We start from the raw sequence: 19,458 nt of genomic DNA on the forward strand, positions 1-19,458 counted from the left end.
AAATTGATCAGATCTTACAAGAGTGTAAAATTGGTTACACTAACAATAACAGTGGTGGCTGATACCACATTATTACAGTTTTTGTATGAACAGCTTCACTCAGTTTGCCCTTATTATATTATATTGCCCATTATTTCATTTAAACATTAAGTGTGTGCACTAATAGCAGTAACTATATATGCATGTACTACTGGAGCACAATCTAGTCTACCAACCAATAATTGCATTCACCTTTATCCGATTATGTCTGCATAAATCCTGTTCCTGGAGGGCCACTGTCCTGCAGAGTTTAACTCCAACCCCAATTAAACACACCTGAACCAGATATATTTAAGCTCTTACAGACATACCAGAAACTTCCAGGTGTGATGGACCTAAACTCTGCAGGACAGTGACCCTCCAGGACCCAGTTTGGACACTGGTATTTAAAAGTTACATTTTATTAGACATTATGCTCATATTGTTAATGATTGTGTTGAACAGCCAGTTAGCTTGAGTAAAGGTCAAAGGTTGAATCCTAAAACGTTGACATTTTTGAAAGTACAGAGACGCACAATGATCACTCTACACATGATTAGTATTTCTGTTAACAAACTCATTAACAAACATAACAGTCAAGTTAACGGATGAGTTAATCAGACCTGTTTTAATGGCACCTGTTACATGAACATTCAGATCTTTCAAGTTAATTTCCATTGTATGAAAATAGTGTTTGCCTCAATTTTTGCATTGGCTGATGCAATGTTAAAGACAAAGAAACAGTCTAAAGAGCTTCAGCTCAGAACACAAGGCACACAATTGTAGTCTCTTACTGAGGTTGTTTCACAGGATTTTGAGGAGTTTAGCCAGTTAAAGCACAATTAGGTCTGATACGAAAAATGTAATTAAAAAAAAAAAAAAAAAAAAATACAATAATTACAAAAATACAAAAAATAAAAATGACAAAAGTAGGCACCATGATGACATTTCTAAATCCCGTAGTTAAGGATTCAGAGATCAATGATAGGCAAATAATGACTGGCTTGGTAATCCACATCAGACATAAGAAACCTGGAAAGAGACAGATTTAAGACAATTAATTTTTCCATTGTTCAGATATTTAAAACTAGTATCAAATACAGGCTACTAATGAACAACTTCTGCAGCTCTCCAGGACTGACGTCACAGAAAATAAGTCTCAATCACACAGTGGCGGCTCATCAGGGGAGGCACAGCGTACCCAAAAATGTTTGAGGTGAAAATGGGAGAAGGACGAGGTTAATAAAATTCCCATGCTGAATCTGACAATGTAATGACAACCGTCCTGAAAACTGTGCAAATTTGAATCTGAGGAGATCGAGAAGGGGAGGGAGGCAAAATCTGTAGCCGGAGATCAAATTTGCCAATTGCCATTGAGTATTTCACTTTGAGCAGTTAGTGTTGAGAAAAAAAGTCCCCATGCCTAAGTGTGATGCAGGCTTCAGCAGTCAGCTTCACTAAACACTCTTTTAACAAGGACATTTAGAAGGACAGATTTTTGCTTCAAGTGATAGACTAAGGTGAGTGAAATATTTTTTATAATGTCTTGCTGTATATGTGTCATTTTCTTTCAATTTTCTGACTGAAAAAAGCAATTTTAAAGTAGTTAAGTAAATAAATAAATAAATAAATATTTTAATATCTTATGCAGAGGATGCCTAATTTAGTGCTACAATTAGTGTGCCTCCTCTATTTTAAACCCCACCAACCACCACATCATTCACACAATGATATTCTAGAATACACATCAAGAAAACACAGTAATGACAATATACATGATATAAAACCCCCAATATAAACACACAATAAGTACATGATTTAAAACCACACAGGAGAAATACAGCACAACTGCATGCTTCATGAACAGAACTGAGAGACACAAGATGAAGAACACCTAAAACAAAAAGATGATGTAAAGGATAAATGTTCACCTGTAATAACCCAGAAGGCTGCTTCTGTCTCCTTGCATGAAATGACTGCAAAAGATAAACTAAATTGCACACCTTGTTACTTAAAACTGTTGCGTTAAGTTTTTGCATACTATACATCCAGTAACAGGCACACTAAGGAATAAAAATACATACATTTCGTCAAGGTGAAACAATACCAGCAATGACACCTTCAGTATCAATAGTGCAGAGTACACTCAATTCAGTGCATGAATGTTGTTTGATTGACAGCTGCCTTCAAACACTCATTATTTGTGCATATGAGTGCTTATGTTTCAATGTATGTGAGCGGTAGAATATGCTCATCTTGGCAAGTTGTTTCTGTAAACGCAGGCAGTTCTATAGTTATAATATTATAAAGCAGCCGAATTAAACCATTATACTGCATAATGTAGAGCACTTATTGTTCTATTGCTGGTAATATATTGCTTCGTTCCTCATTTTAGATGAACCCCTCACACTCAACTCAAGCGCACTCAACTCTAACAGCAACAACTCAAACATATATATTGTGCAATGTGCATATATTGTATTGTGCCATCACAGGTATCCCTTTAGACTACTAAAAATGTAATGAAAGAATTCGTTTTTGTTGCTGTAATATTGAAACTGAAGTGAAATTTGACTGGTATTCAGTGTCAACTACTGAAATCTGGTTGTCATGATAAATACTGTGTAAGCAATGGTAGCTAACTTCAGATCATGACTTTTCTTCACTCTCTCTTTTAAAATAAATGATCAAAATAAAAATAAAAAACATTATTATAAAGTCTCTTTGGCCGGATCAGGAGTTTCCCCATTGGTCTTCATTAGAGGGTCAGTCGAATCAGGAGATGATCCATTCTGCTGTAAGAAAATACAGATTCACAGAAGATAAAAAAATAACAAGATTAATGATTCAGTTACACACACACACACACACACACACAAAAAAAAAAAAAATACAAGAGACTCTTTTTACTTATATTTTTGCTATTTTGGTTATCAATTTATGTAATCTTATTGCTTTGGCACTGTCTGTTCTGTGTCCATGGTGATAAAAATGAGAACAAAAAAGGGACAAATATTCACCTATTACAACTATTCATACATTTGTTACAGCCTGTTAATAGCACCCCATTTTTAATAAATAATGTAATAATAAAAAACTAAAATATATATATATTATATATGTATATATCTGAATCTTTTTGCAGGCTGACAGATTCAGTGCTCAAAGTATCTAACCTCTTTATGATTCTGCTGCATCCTGCTGTCTGTTTGAACAACGAGAAGATCAATTAAACACACATTACTCTGGTTAATTAGAATAAAAATACATATTTTTATATTCTTTTTACACAATAAACCTCATATTTCCATCTTGTTAAATCAGCTGTTTGTAATACTCACTTTTCCATCTTCCTTGATGCTTGCGATAGTAAATCACAGCTCCAGCAGCAGCAGCAACAAGCAGGAGAACAGCAGCACTTATTCCTGCAGCAGCAGCTGGAGACAGACCTGAACCTGGATCAGCTGAAGACAGACATCATTATTACTAGAGAGAGTATGATAATCTATCCAGTATTTTCCAATGTCTCTTAAGAACGTTCCACATTGGGCATCAGTTGTATGATATTGATAAATAGTGTCCTCTGGTGATTTTTTTAATGACCACAAGTTATAACAGCATTACAGCACTGGACTCAACTGGAAACATCAGTGTTTACTAGGAAAAATGTCTAATTTTATGTATTTTTCATGTAAATAACATTAGACTTGGAGGTGTTGGAGACCTAATATATATTTTATTATTCAAAGCTGCACTTTTTAAAACAGGCCACAATGAAAACAATAATACTGAACTGTATTTTAAAATTAGAGGGAAAAGGCATTGAATAACTAAATTATACTCACCGATGACAGTTAATACAGGCAATTTTCTGCTAATACTGAATCTGCTGCTGATAATCTCTAGTTGATATTCTCCAGAGTCAGTGTTTCTGGTGTTTGTGATGGTCAGAGATCCAGTCTGATGATCCAGCTTCAGTCTGTCTCTGAATCTCTCAGTATCATTATTACACTGAACATCTGTACAGGTTTTATTTGGATCTCCAGTGATTTCAGCGATGCGAGTGTCATTAAAATACCACGTCATCAAATCATTTGGGTGTTTTATTACACCAGGATCTAAAGTGACAGATTCTCCCTCCTTCACTGACTTTCTCTTCACTTCATCTCGTTCAGCAGCAGAAACACCTGAAACACAAACCAACAGCTGCTGGAGGATCTTTTGCTGAGAAAACTCAACAACAAGATAACTGATCATCATAATACAACAAAGACATGATGAAAAATTACTTCATGTTTTCTTGACTTTCAGTCAAAACACATACTACTGTACAACTAAAGCCCAATAATTATGATGATTAGATGCATTTAAACAGATCATATGAAAAGATGATCAGGGATTAAATGATGAGAAATTGTCTTCTTCACCAGAATAAAAGTAACAGATAACACTAATGGATCACCAACTAAAAGATATTAGTTTTAAATCATTCTGTTGTGTTTAATGATGCAGGTAAATGGAAAAATCAATAGGGTATATGTCGAACGTCGCATGACCGGAAACCTGGTCTCATCGCATCCGCTTGTCATAGAAAGTGTTAACAGCCGTATGAACTGATGCCGATATCTATGGAATTTTAAGGTAATCAGCTAACCTACCTATCTCACTTTGTTATTGGCTTTTTATTCTATTTAAATATCTAAACGTTAGTGTGAAGATTTTTTTTTTTTTTTTTACTTTTAAATATCGATCTTCACATGCGAGGGACATTGGTTATGATCATCTTTGCTCGCTCCTTTTAAGTTATCTTGAGTAAAACAGTAAAAAAATGCATGAAGCACATACAAAAGACCTGAACCGGAAGCGATGCGTTCTGTTTTCCGTTTTCGTAATGCGGCGTTCGACATATACACTATTCTGAATGTCACTGTTATAAGAAACACAGTGATGTGATTTAAACACATATAACCTGCTTTTAAACATTTATTATTGACTCACCACGGACAGAAACAATGAAGGACTTTTCAATGATGTTGCCACTGTTGATGATATGTAGTTCATATTCTCCAGAGTCTGTGTTTGTGATGTTCATGATGGTCAGAGATCCAGTCTGATGATCCAGCTTCAGTCTGTCTCTGAATCTCTCAGTGCCTTCATTACACTGAACACCTGTACAGATAAAACTGAGATCTCCAGTGATTTGAGCTATACGAGAGTCCTTAAAATACCATTTAATATCTTCTTTTTGGTTTGCTTTAACACCAGTGTATAAAGTGACTGAATCTCCCTCCATCACTGACACTGGCACTTCATCTGAACCAACACCAGACAAACCTGAAGAAGAAATAAAGAGTTAATTATTATAATTCAATCTGGAATAATGGGACAAAAATGAACCAATCGGAGGCAGGAGAGTCAATTTCACTGGGAGTTGTCAGTTTTCTTGTATAGATTGTTTACTTTGTTCCAAAACAGGGACTTAAATTGTTACAAATGTTTTATTTTCTTCCTGGACCATTTTGCTTTCACAAGGCAACATTTCAAAGCGTAGTAGCGTACCTCATAGCATCATCACCCACTGCATTTTATGCAACACATTTCTAATTATTAATTATACTATAGCTTGGTTCGTTGGTCAACCCAACCAGAGTTTGTTTTCGTTCAAGCAATCTCAGACTTTGCTGTGGATCCGAGCGCCACGGCTGAGTTCATATATGCCAATATCCACCAAAGCAATATATGGAATTAAAGGGATAGTTTACCCAAAAATCTAAATTAGCCCATGATTTACTCACCCTCAAGTCATCATGACATACTTCTTTCAGACGAATACAATCAAGAGTTATATTAAAAAATGTCCTGGCTCTTCCAAGCCTTATAATGCAGTGAATGGCCATTTTGGTCTCATTTTCATTTTGGGTGAAGTATCGCTTTAAGTATGGACTGTGTAAGGCTCGTCTGGAGCATTTGTTTTGGAACCTGGTGCGTTTTCATCCTTAGTTTGGTTTGTTTAGGCATGTAAAAGGTTTAAATATGGAAATTGAGCTTGGATGCACAATAAAACAATCGGTCCGAGATCACTTGTATGAGGAGTGTTCACGAGAACACAATCCGACCCAATAGACCAAGCTGCATCATAATTCATAATGGGAAATTATTCATTAGATTTTACTATAATTTATTAATAATAATTATTATGAGTTATTATAATTATCTATTCTAATGGATCGATTATTTTACATGATCCATGTTTTAGGGAGGTTTATCTTGATTTTAGTGGTCAAAGAACCAGGATCCCGACTGGTGGCTTAATGCCACTTGACTTCACTGGCCACTAAGTTCAACCAGCCACTATTGAGCTCTGAATATACCACTCTCGCTGCAAGTAAATACATTATTTTATTATTATGATGAATACACTCACCTAAAGGATTATTAGGAACACCTGTTCAATTTCTCATTAATGCAATTATCTAATCAACCAATCACATGGCAGTTGCTTCAATGCATTTAGGGGTGTGGTCCTGGTCAAGACAATCTCCTGAACTCCAAACTGAATGTCAGAATGGGAAAGAAAGGTGATTTAAGCAATTTTGAGCGTGGCATGGTTGTTGGTGCCAGACGGGCCGGTCTGAGTATTTCACAATCTGCTCAGTTACTGTGATTTTCATGCACAACCATTTCTAGGGTTTACAAAGAATGGTGTGAAAAGGGAAAAACATCCAGTATGCGGCAGTCCTGTGGGCGAAAATGCCTTGTTGATGCTAGAGGTCAGAGGAGAATGGGCCGACTGATTCAAGCTGATAGAAGAGCAACTTTGACTGAAATAACCACTCATTACAACCGAGGTATGCAGCAAAGCATTTGTGAAGCCACAACACGCACAACCTTGAAGCGGATGGGCTACAACAGCAGAAGACCCCACCGGGTACCACTCATCTCCACTACAAATAGGAAAAAGAGGCTACAATTTGCACGAGCTCACCAAAATTGGACAGTTGAAGACTGGAAAAATGTTGCCTGGTCTGATGAGTCTTGATTGCTGTTGAGACATTCAGATGGTAGAGTCAGAATTTGGCGTAAACAGAATGAGAACATGGATCCATCATGCCTTGTTACCACTGTGCAGGCTGGTAGTGGTGGTGTAATGGTGTGGAGGATGTTGTCTTGGCACACTTTAGGCCCCTTAGTGCCAATTGGGCATCGTTTAAATGCCACGGCCTACCTGAGCATTGTTTCTGACCATGTCCATCCCTTTATGACCACCATGTACCCATCCTCTGATGGCTACTTCCAGCAGGATAATGCACCATGTCACAAAGCTCGAATCATTTCAAATTGGTTTCTTGAACATGACAATGAGTTCACTGTACTAAAATGGCCCCCACAGTCACCAGATCTCAACCCAATAGAGCATCTTTGGGATGTGGTGGAACGGGAGCTTCGTGCCCTGGATGTGCATCCCACAAATCTCCATCAACTGCAAGATGCTATCCTATCAATATGGGCCAACATTTCTAAAGAATGCTTTCAGCACCTTGTTGAATCAATGCCACGTAGAATTAAGGCAGTTCTGAAGGCGAAAGGGGGTCAAACACAGTATTAGTATGGTGTTCCTAATAATCCTTTAGGTGAGTGTATATTCATAACAATAATGGTAATAGGTAATAGGGTGACCTGCCAGTGGATTGTGCTGCCAGGCAGAAACTGATTGAACCCCTACAGACATAGTATTAATCTCATTAACCGTCATAGTTTTCACTCTGAGTTTCATTGTAAACATTAGAAATGCTTTGGCAGTACACTGTATTGCCTGTCACGTCACTAAAGAACAGATCTGATTTTATTGTTTTTAACACAATCATGTTGCAGCATTTTACTTGGCACTATATTTTTTTAAATATTTAATTTTGGTATTTTGTTGGTGTAGCAGCATCATCCAGAAAAAAAAAATCATAACAATTTAAGTCACTGGAACAAAGCAAATGACTTATACAGTCCTGAAAACACCACATCTCTTCCTTTCATTTTCAAGGTTCAAGGTTCAATTTCTCAATTAATTTTACATAGTGGCAATAGTAATAATAATAAAAAAAATAAAAATAAAAATACTGTGATTTTTTAACTGTGCCATAATAAAAGTATTAGCAATAATAATAAAAGTAAAACGGAAATTAAAAATAAAACGCTGAAACACTTAAATGGGAAACAATAGCCTTTATTAACTGGCAGCCTGAACTATATTTATAGATTGTAAATAAATAGCATAGTAGGCCTACTGAAAACGTTATAAACCAGATTACAAAACTACCACAAATTAGCATAAGTCATCTGTTAGCCACTTATCTGCTCAAACATATTAAATGAAGGTGAATTAATTAATTGACTCGATTTCGTGTATCTGAATTGTGCCAGCAAATTAAGCTACATTTTCATGTCTTTTCAATTAATATTAAGTAGCGCTAGAATGCTTAATTTCATTTAATATGTGCGATCTCCTGGTCAATAACGTTACCCATACATAGCATTAGGCTACTGTTCCTACGGAAGTAGGGCCTAACCGTGCCTAATACTAACTCAGATTTTTTATAGTGGCCACTGTAAACTTTAATGTACAGCTGGCTCAGTGCAAAATACAACTTTGCATTAAGTTGAAGGAGGAAATTAAAGAAGAAGAAAAAAAAAACGGATATTGTCAGCAGCATTTTTTACAGTCTTGGTCTGCAGTGATCAATGTGATCTCCGTAATTTGCACATTAATAATTTATTAGTACATTGAGTCTCAGCTCGCTTTAAGACAACAGAAATTAAACTACGTTATAGGCCGCAGTCTGGATGAATGAATATTTATTCAAAAGCGATCTATGTCTAACAAATGTTGTTGTTGTTGTGCTAATGGCCATGTAGCCAATAGGCAAGGCTAAGTTAGTTGCTGTGCTTTCTGTCTCTTCCACCCTCAGAAACGTGTCTAAAACTTAAACAGATCTTCACTCCTCCTCACATAAAACAGCATCAGTAAAGAAATAGCCTAACAAATGGACTTCTGTCAAGTGTAACAAAAAACTGACAGAACGGAAATGAGATCGTAAATGCATGTCTTACCGAGTAACCTTAGGACAAAATACAAAACACATATCTTCCACGAGACTTCAGAATTCATTTTCACTGCTGTTCGACCAGTTCCACCAATTCTTCTTCTTCTTCTTTGGGCTTATTGGCGGTTCGCATTCTTAAAAAGAGCATTAATTCCTTTCCTAGTGATGTGACATTTGAACCGAGGCGTCGGAGCGTGTCTCGAGAAAAAGTGGGCGTGCCAGATGAAGCCGTGATTCGAGGCTTGTGTTGTTAACGTGAAAATCACGTGACTAATGACAAACGAGGCATCGGTTTGTGTGGCTACGTCATCGGTTCGGTCTGAGTGTCGCTTCCGTATTAAAGCCGGTTCGAAACTCGCGCCTCCTTGTGTGTGTTGTCAGCAGTTGTAGTAGTGTCAGAGAGTCAGAGTTAGAAAACTATCATCAGTGGCGGTCTTAACATAGAGGCATAGGTAGGCGGCTGCTTGGGGCCCCCGTAGTAGGGGGGGCCCCAACCAACCTCAAAAAAAAAAAAGAAAAAGAAAAGAAAAAGCCCCTTATCATCATGAACGCTTCAAAAGAATAGTAAATTGTATTAATATTCTTAAGAAATACGTTGAAAAGTAGTAGTTAAAATGTCCAGTTCATGGTTATCCGTTTCTACACACCCCCGACTTTCACAATGAGATGGACTAGTCCGTAACTGTGCGCGGCGCGAAAGATAAACACGCAGTGACAGCTGACAGGAGGAAGTAGGCTACACAAAAACAGAGATGAAGCAAGATGAGTCTAAACGCGAAAATGAAACCAAGTTACCCAAGCGGCTCAAATAAAAGAAAAAAGACGTTGATAAGTATTTGTCAACGCTGCCAAAGATGACAAACTTTTTTACATCTACTGTTGGGGATTCAGACAGGAACAACAACGTCCAAAGTGTTGAACATGCCGCTACAGCAGCAGCTGCTAGCTGTGAAGTGGCACTAGGTGAGGATAACGTTAACACACTCACATGGATATAGGTGGATTTGCTTAGAGCCAAATGCAACATCACCTCTCCCCAGTTCGCCCCTCTTACCCCCCTCTCAATTACTTACTATAAATACTGTTTTGGCGCTTGTAAATGTGACGTGAAAGATCCCTAGCGCATGTGAACTGATCATCTCTAACGTAACTAGCTAATAGTGAATAAACACGAATGACTATTGAAAGATACAGAACAACTTACCAAAATGTATATTCCTCATACATAATACCGATCAATCAGTGTTTTTTCAACAGCGGAAAGGGTCAATAAAACAGCTGGAGAACAATTATGTCACATAAAATTTACCTCAGGAAAGCCGTTTAATGACCATAATATATGTTAGGCTATAGCACGTTAGTTGGCTAGAAAAAAGAGCTATAGAGAGTATTTTGCTAAATATGTGTACTATATTACATATTTAGTATATTTTTGACTTATATTATTAAAGTTGTTATAATAAAAACGCATTATGTTTAATTTGAGTTATTTTTAACCTTATACAATTATACAATTTTATACCTAGTGCAATTCGGTTGCTAAATTTGCACAATTCTTTGACCTAGAATAGATGAGTAGTAGAGTAACAGTTTTTAATTAGTAGTTTGTGTTGTTTATTCGTATGTGTATGTGGTGTTTACCTGTTGTGTTACCTGTATGTTTACCTCGCTGTAAGACAAGTTTCCCTTAGGGGACAATAAACTGAAACTAACTAACTAACTAACAATGTTTACAGCATTATGTGAGTTTTTTTTTTCTTGAGAAAAATTAACCCTATCTTGTGTACCTAATATTTATCCAAATGAGTCAATATTGAATCAAATCACAAGAATTGAATTGAAATCGTGAAATTTGTCAAGCAATAATAAAAAACCGTAGCTTACCAGAAATTGTACCATGTAAACATTGTAACATGTTTCTGTTTAGTTACTAAATGTTTTGACAATCACAATACACTTATTGTGATGCAAGATTTTTCAGGTGTTATCTGAAACCTTATTCTCTGTTGGGTTCCATCGTGACTATTAGTTTGTGTAGTGCTACACTTTGTGTGTTCTCTGCTTTCCATCTTCATTTTGGAGTAAAGAAATGTATGCAGGGTTTAAAGGGAAAGTTGTTTTTTTCTCCTCTCCAACCTTTACTTCCCCGTAGATTAGCTTTACCTGGCTATCCATCATTCAGTCTGTAATTTTTTTTCGTTATCTTTTAAAAATCGGATGGGGGGGGGGCCCCATACATACTTTCGCCTTGGGCCCCCAATTTGCTAAATCCGCCACTGACTATCATTGTATTGTGTCATATGTGAGGGCTGTATATTATTACATTATCAGGTTAGAATAGTTATAGGCCTAGTATATTACTATTAGTGATGGCAAAATGAGGCTTCCTGAACCACTGAGACCTCGCAGGCCATTGCTTCAGCTAAAGGTTCATTACTCGAAGCTTCATTCAGCATTGCTCACTAGTGACACCTAGCTACTGTGCAAAGAAATAGCAGACCAATTAATTAATTCCAAACCAGTGTTCAGAGCCACGCCCCCCCCTCCCCCCTCCCTCCCTAATTTTATAAAAAAAATATATATTTTTATAAAAAATGTATATTTTATAAAATACTTTTAGAAATAAAAATATTTATTTGTAATGTAAATATACAAATAAATATTTATATTTATTTGTATAATTATATTTAAATGTATATTTTATAAAAATATTTTTATAAATAAAAATATTTATTTATTTATTTTGTACTCACTGTTGATGTCTGTAACCTTTCATTTGCAATAATAAAAAGACATGATCAGACATTTGTCCATTACTGTGTATAAAATAAAATATGTATCTTTCTCTGTCTGAATTTACTTGTGCAGAGTCACACACACAGTTTATTAATTATTCATAAATTGTTTGGATAGTGACAGTATGAACAACAATAGTGACACTGTGTTGAATGCAGTGCTTATGTTAGAGGGAGTGTAATAAAGTACATTTATTCATTTAGCAGATTATAGATAACAGATTAAAGTAAACTGCATCAGAATAGTCCGGAAGGAAGGATTACAATAGATTTTTTATTGAGAAACAGAATTATTTCAAGTGTGTTGGGGTTTAGACAATTCCTCTTCTTGGACAAAATCTCTCTAGCCTTGTAAAAGATCCTTTCACAAGGAACAGGGGATGCAGGGGAACGTAAAAATGCCAGTGTCATCTGGTAGCCTATAAATGAGGATACTGATGCTTCTGTTGAGCCCAGACAGGGGAGGATTCCCTCTTTCTTGCTGGCTCCATTACCAGGAAAAAGGAAGAGTCACAAAAAGCAAACAAATCCAAAAGGGCAATCCAAATAAAAAAGAAGTCCAGTCCAGATGCAAAAATCCAGAGCAATCCAAATAATCTTATCTAATTAATATAACAAGACTATAATATAGCGAGGCCTACTATAATAATAATAATATACTATAACTATTCTAACCTGATAATGTAATAATATACAGCCCTCACATATGACACAATAACGACACTGACAGTGATAGTTTTCTAACTCTCTGACTCTCTGACACTACTACAACTGCTTCTACTACTCCTGCAACACACACAAGGTGGCGCGAGTTTCGAACCGCATTTTATCCGGAAGCGACACTCAGACCGAACCGATGACGTATCCACACAAACCGAGGCCTCGTTTGTCATTAGTCACGTGATTTTCACGTTAACAACACAAGCCTCGAATCGCGGCTTCATCTGGCACGCCCACTTTTTCTCGACACACGCTCCGACGCCCCGCTTCAAATGTCACATCACTAATTACTATTATAGTAGGCCTATATTATAGTCTTGTTATATTAATTAGATAAGATTATTTGGATTGCTCTGGATTTTTGGATCTGGACTGGACTGCTTTTTGATTTAAATTGCCCTTTTGGATGTGTTTGCTTTTTGTGACTCTTCCTTTTTCCTGGTAATGGAGCCAGCAAGAAAGAGGGAATCCTCCCCTGTCTGGGCTCAACAGAAGCATCAGTGTCCTCATTTGTACCACTGCCATTTTTACGTTCCCCTGCATCCTCTGTTCCTTGTGAAAGGATCTTTTCCCAGGCTAGAGAGATTTTGTCCAAGAAGAGGAATCATCTAAACCCCAACACACTTGAAAAAATTCTGTTTCTCAAAAAAAAAAATCTATTTTTATTTTCCTTCCTTCCGGACTATTCTGTTGCAGTTAACTTTAATCTGTTATCTATAATCTGTTAAATTAATAAATGTACTTTATTACACTCCCTCTAACATAAGCACTGCACTCAACAGTGTCACTGTTGTTGTTCATACTGTCACTATCCAAACAATTTATGAATAATTGATGAACTGTGTGTGTTACTCTGGACAAGTAAATTCAGACAGAGAAAGATACATATTTTATATTATACACAGTAATGGACAAATGTCTGATCATGTATTTTTATTATTGCAAATGAAAGGTTACAAACATCAACTGTGAGGACAAAATAAATAAATAAATATTTTTTATTTATAGAAATATTTTTAGAAAATATACATTTAAATATAAATATATTTACATTACAAATAAATATTTTTATTTATATAAAAGCATTTTTATAAAATATTTTTTTATATATATATATATTTTTTTTAATAAAATTAGGGAGGGAGGGAGGGACACTGGTTCAGAATGAATTAATTTGTCTGCTATTTCTTTGCACAGTAGCTAGGTGTCACTAGTGAGCAATGATGAATGAAGCTTCGAGTAATGAACCTTTAGCTGAAGCAATGGCCTGCGAGGTCTCAGTGGTTCAGGAAGCCTCATTTTGCCATCACTAGACGTGCCAGATGAAGCATAGAGATGAAGCCGCTTCCGCTTGTGTTGTTAATGTGAAAATCACGTGACTAATGACAAACGAGGGTTTGTGTGGATACGTCATCGGTTCGGTCTTCTTCTTCTTCTTCTTCTTCAGTGAATTTTATTGGCAGCTTGCAATCTTTGTGCATTACCGCCATCTACAGGATTGAGGTGTGATCACATTGGGAAGTCATAAATAAAAAAAATAAAAAAATAAAAAAAAGGAGAAAGGAGAAAGGAGATCAGAGCCCAAGCTTCAGCTAGCGCTGCGTGTTCAGCTCCTCCAGCTTCAACCTCAGCTCAAACCTCCATAAAAAAAAAATAAAATAAATAAATAAATAAATAAATAAACTAAAGTCTTCTTGCTAGTTGTGTTTCTTTTAAAAACTCTATCACTGCTTTGGTTGTAGACTGTGTTCCAGGTAGACTCAACAAGTTGCTCAAAGTAACAGAGTTATTTGTTACCCTCTTAAGTATTTCTCTCTCTTCAGAGTACTGCCTACATGTCAGAAGTACATGCTTCACGGTTTCTGTTTCCGTACAATATGGGCACAATCCTGTCTCATGTTTCCCTATTGTGTGTAAGCCGCTGCAGTCCTGAATGTCCTAACCTTAGCCTGGAGAACCAGGTTTCCTCCTGTTGTGAAAGTGAACTGATCATTTTAACTGTTACATTCTGTTGAATACTATATAAATGCCTACCTTTTTCCCCCTTATCCCATTTGTCTTGCCAGAGTTTATGAATACCATCTTTAATTATTGTTTTCAATTCTGATTTGCTGAGTGGAACCTGCAGGCCTACTTCTACTTGTTCTGCTTTAAGTGCTTCTTTTGCCAACTCGTCTGCCTTCTCATTGCCCTCAATACCTGTGTGCGCTGGAACAAGTGAACTGTAATATTAGCTTCTGTTGAGTTATCCTGAAAATCATCTGATGAACTTCATCTAAAAGATCCTGTCTGCATGCAGATGTCCCAGTCTGGATGCTAGTTAGGGAGGACATAGAGTCCGAACAAATAACAGATTTATATGGCTTCACTTCTTCTACCCATGTAGTGCCATTATGATGGCCTGCATCATCTCTGCAGAGAAGATTGAGAGGTGGTTTGAGGTTCTTTTTTGTATTCTAACTTTATATTTAGGAATGTATACAGCCACCCCCGTTTTACCTGCTGGTTCTTTGGATGCATCTGTAAATATTTGTACTGTTACATCATACATTACTTCTAGATACTGCTGTACACTTTGATACAAACCTGTCTTCTTGATTATATTTTTAGCTTCTAGATTAACTACAGGATAGCAGAAAAACCTAGGTGGAATTGTGCTCAAGTTGACATTTTTGCTGCAAGGTATAGTACTGATTCCCATGTCATCTGCCTCTTTATTGCTGTTCCATCCAAAACTACTGTTCACAATGCGACCATATTCCCAGCATTCTTCTAACACCAGTTTTTGCTGCTGTTTTGTAATACTGTACATCCATAGTCAAACACTGATCGGATTAATGCAATATATATTCTTTTCAAAGATGAGCCTGACGCCCTCCAGTTATACCCTGAAAGACACTTTAACATATTGATTGCTTTCTTACATTTGTCTACCATTTTCTGAACATGATTTTTAAAAGTAAGTTTACTATCAAACCACACACCAAGATATCTTAATTCATTAACCTGTTTGAGAGATTGTCCATATATCTTAAGATCTATTGTGGGTTTTACCCTTTTCTTAGAAAAACAGATGAATTGTGTTTTTTCCACTGAAAGGTGGAACCCCCAGTCAAATGACCATTTTCCAACCTGACTACTTGCATTTTGCATCCTGTGCTGTAAATTGTCAATATTACGGCCCTTTACCCACAATGCTCCATCATCTGCATATAATGCCCTGTTTATCCTTTGGTTCACTCCATCAAACACATCATTAATCATTATATTAAACAGAATTGGACTGCATACACTACCTTGTGGGGTGCCATTTTCTATTGGGTATGTGCTTGATGACTCTGACCCTATCCTGACTTCTATGGTTCTACCCTTTAAAAAATCTTTGATCCAGTTGAACATTTTACCTCCTATTTCCATTTTATTCAACTTAATTAAAAGTCCTTCTTTCCACAGCATGTCATAAGCCTTCTCTATATCAAAAAGGTTGCCAAAACAGATTCTTTGTTAACTTGTGCTTTACGTATCTCATTCTCCAGGCAGACTACCGGATCCATAGTTGTTCTTCCATTACAGAATCCACTCTGATATGGTGTGATCAGTCCTCTGCTTTCTAATTTGTACACTAACCTTTTAGTAATCATCCTCTCCATGAGTTTACATAGGTTAGACGTTAATGCTATTGGTCTGTAGCTTTTGACATTCATTTGATCCTTTCCTGGTTTCCCTATAGGCACTATTACTGAGTCTTTCCACCCAGTAGGCAGTTTTCCTCGCTCCCAAATTTTGTTATATAAAACCAGTATCACATTTTTTTGCCACATCAGATATTTCTTCAATCATTTTATAGCATATCCCATCTCTCCCTGGTGAGGTATTTTTAACACCTATCAGTGCTCTTTTTAGTTCAAACAGTGTGAAATCTGCATCTAGTGAACTCTCCCCCACCATTTTCATCCCCAGCATATCTTTATTTTCTTCAATGATCCTCATTCTTATAGCTAGCTCTTCACTGGAGAGGTTCTGTGAGCTATGTATCCTTACAAAGGATTTTGCAAGCATCTCAGCTTTTTCTCTACTGGTTACTGCCTCAGTGCCATTATCTCTAGGGCTGTAGTCAACCAAAGAAATGCTTAGTCGACCAAAGTCATGTCCTGCGCAACAATTAGTCGACTAAAAAAAAAAAAAAAAAAAAAAAAAAAAAAACGATGTTTTGACATTTATTAAACATTAATTTAAAAAAAATAAACATTTATTAAACAATTGTCATAGAGCATTTATAAAACATCAACGAAAAAAAAATCAATAATACATAAAACTATAATAATAATACAATTCTTTGAAAATTAAGTGATTTTTTTTAACTGCAAAGTGAGGAGCTCTGTCCTAGGTCTATAGTGACAGTCACAATCGCGCACCTGACCACACCACACGCTACAAAAAATATAACTGCTAAAATTTCCAAATAATGAAAAAACCTAACAAAAGCTCTCGTTTATACAGGCTGTAACTTATATTCTTCTTTACTTTCAAAGCTAGGCCTATAGGTTAACGTTTGTCCAGCCGTTCTAGGCGTTTTAAAACAAACACACAAAAACCCCAAATAGCCTAAAAACAATCCTAATAATAGGCTGTATAGAAGGAAGGCCTATAGGTTTATTTTCGTTTTGTTTTGTAATAATTTTGTTTTGTATGGATTGTAAAATCCACCCTTCCTTTGCGCTCCGGGACCTCCCACTTTACAAATTAAGCACTGGTTCTAACTGAATGAATACAGCAAAACTACCTATATTCCTTACTGAGCGCAAAGCAGCAGTGCAGCCAGCCACAGGTGCGGTTCCCGAGTGTTCTACGTGATGCGCTAAACTGTGGCGCTGTTACAAAATAGCCTAAATTAAAGCATTTAAAGTTGGGGATAAAACATAGGCTAATTATATTTAGAATACAGTAATATATAACTGCTTATAAAGGAATAAATATAAAGGAATAAATATCAAGGAGTAAATCAATGAAAATTTCTTTATTGGTGAAAAAAAAAAAAAAATGCAACTGGTCGACCAATGAGAATGTCAGTCGACCAAGACGGCATCGACCGATTAGTCGACTAAACGACTAAAGTTGACAGCCCTAATTATCTCTTAATACTAGTAGTGAAAAGTCCCTTCTTATGCCACCCATCTTTCTGATCATTCCCCATATGTCATTAATTTTTATTCCTGTCCCAATATTACTACAAAATCTCTCCAATATTTCCTTTTAACTTCTCTTATAATTCTTTTGGCTTTAGCCTGTGCTCTTTTATACTCCAATAAATTATCAAATGAATGATTAGATTTAACAATTTTAAATGCTTTATTCCTGTTTTTAACAGCCTCTCTACACTCATCAGACCACCATGGTACCATTTTCTTCTTCTTTGCTCCAGATGTTTTACCTATTGTTTCCTCTGCTGACTCATATATTATGTTAATAATCATATTATTCAACTCCTCAATGTCGTCACTCAAATTTGGCATGACTTCAATTAATTTGCTGCTTGTTTTAAAATTATACGACCCCCAATTGACCCTTTTCATTCTCCATCTTGAAATCCAATTTTCTTCAAAACTAATGTTTTGACTATTTATTTTAACCCAGATAGGATAATGATCACTGCCCATTGCCTTGTCACTGCTCACATCCCATGTGCAAGTACCTGCTAGTTGTTGCGACACAAAAGTAAGATCAATTGCAGATTCTACACCATGAGCTACATCATACCTAGGGCCTCTTCCATCATTTATACAACCAAACACTGAGTAACTGCCATGCTTCGTTCGCTCGTTTGCAGGCCATGATGTCTCTCGAGGAAAAACAATATCGCGCTGGATCTAGATAACACAGTGTAAATTATCGTTAATAAAATCACTACTTACCGCTTGCGGGAATATAACGTTAGTTGAAATTGCCCTCTTCGTCCGTTAGAGACGCCGAAAGAAGCCTGGCTGCTTGATATTGTTGTAACAGTCCGTGGTGAAATGGGCAGAGCAAATAACTACTTCGAATTAAACTGTAGCGGTATCCGATTATAGATAGATTATAGATAGATCCGCCATTTTCCCTATGATCCTCCTCCTGCTTGTTTCTTCACCTGCAGAACTTCTGATGATTCGGCTGTGCAGTTTCGCCTGGCACTGAGCATGGGCTGGCAATGGCATATGCAAATTTTTGGAGGCGTACATATTAATGATCCTGACTGTTGCGTCACAGTCGGTGTTATGTGGAGATTCGCCTGTTTTTCAGGGGTGTTTTTCAAAAACGAGATTTAAATAAGAAAGAGACAACTATGGTGTTTGAGACTCACTGTATCTCATGTCCATGTACTGAACTCTTGTTATTTAACTATGCCAAGATAAATTCAATTTCACATTCTATGGCAGATAGCGATTGTCTCTTTTATTCAGAAGGCAGGAGTTATTCCACCATATTGCTGGTTACATGTTGCCCACTCTTACTTGAGTGAATAGAATGGTCTGTTTGTTTCAAGATTTGTGAGGCATCTTTAGTTGATGAACAACGGCCTATTCTATTTATGACATGCTGCTGACTGCATAGTTGTTGTTTTTTTAAACATACATGCATGAATTAATTGTTATGAATTGTAATAATTGTACATGTAAATGTACATGTGGTCTGTGGCCTACAATGTTAAATCATCTTTTTTAAACCATATGTGACCAGTTTTAACAATAAATAATTGGTTTATTATTCTAAAACAACCCATAGAAGTTCATGTTCATGTTCATTGAAAAGTCCATTTTCCCTGTGCTGAAGTCTGGCCTGACCGTTCTGAA

General features: G+C 36.4%; 1 protein-coding gene across 4 annotated transcripts; it reads right to left on the reverse strand.

Annotated features, from left to right (window-relative positions):
* Positions 1–558: 558 nt before the first annotated feature.
* On the reverse strand, positions 559–9,330 carry LOC308701683 (uncharacterized protein). Of its 4 annotated transcripts, none has more exons than XM_081384070.1 (8): positions 9,121–9,330; positions 7,004–7,060; positions 5,017–5,352; positions 3,864–4,205; positions 3,360–3,482; positions 3,195–3,223; positions 1,950–2,813; positions 559–1,050 (listed from the first exon to the last, which is right to left on the reverse strand). In XM_081384070.1, exons 1-7 carry the CDS (start codon positions 9,176–9,178, stop codon positions 2,730–2,732), a joined length of 1,029 nt encoding a protein of 342 aa, XP_081240196.1. In that variant the 5' UTR covers positions 9,179–9,330; the 3' UTR covers positions 559–1,050; positions 1,950–2,729. The 4 variants fall into 4 exon arrangements, with proteins under 4 accessions (XP_081240196.1, XP_081240198.1, XP_081240197.1 ...); XM_081384071.1 differs by having other exon boundaries at positions 562–1,050; positions 1,950–2,810; positions 9,121–9,309; XM_081384072.1 differs by lacking the exon at positions 7,004–7,060.
* Between the last annotated feature and the right edge of the window lie 10,128 nt (positions 9,331–19,458).

This window comes from Scardinius erythrophthalmus (assembly GCF_964197995.2).
Source record: "Scardinius erythrophthalmus genome assembly, chromosome: 14".
In the NCBI taxonomy this organism is placed as follows: domain Eukaryota; kingdom Metazoa; phylum Chordata; class Actinopteri; order Cypriniformes; family Leuciscidae; genus Scardinius; species Scardinius erythrophthalmus.

Bases quoted from the DNA above. Each gene is read 5' to 3' on its own strand.
- LOC308701683 (XM_081384070.1), bottom strand. From the start codon at position 9,178: ATGAATTCTGAAGTCTCGTGGAAGATATGTGTTTTGTATTTTGTCCTA. The intron at 7,061-9,120 runs GTAAGACATGCA...ATGTCTCAACAG, and splicing joins TTTTGTCCTAAGGTTACTCG to CAATCAAGACTCATCAGACC. The intron at 2,814-3,194 runs GTTAGATACTTT...ATTTTCTTACAG, and splicing joins TGCAGCAGAATCATAAAGAG to CAGAATGGATCATCTCCTGA.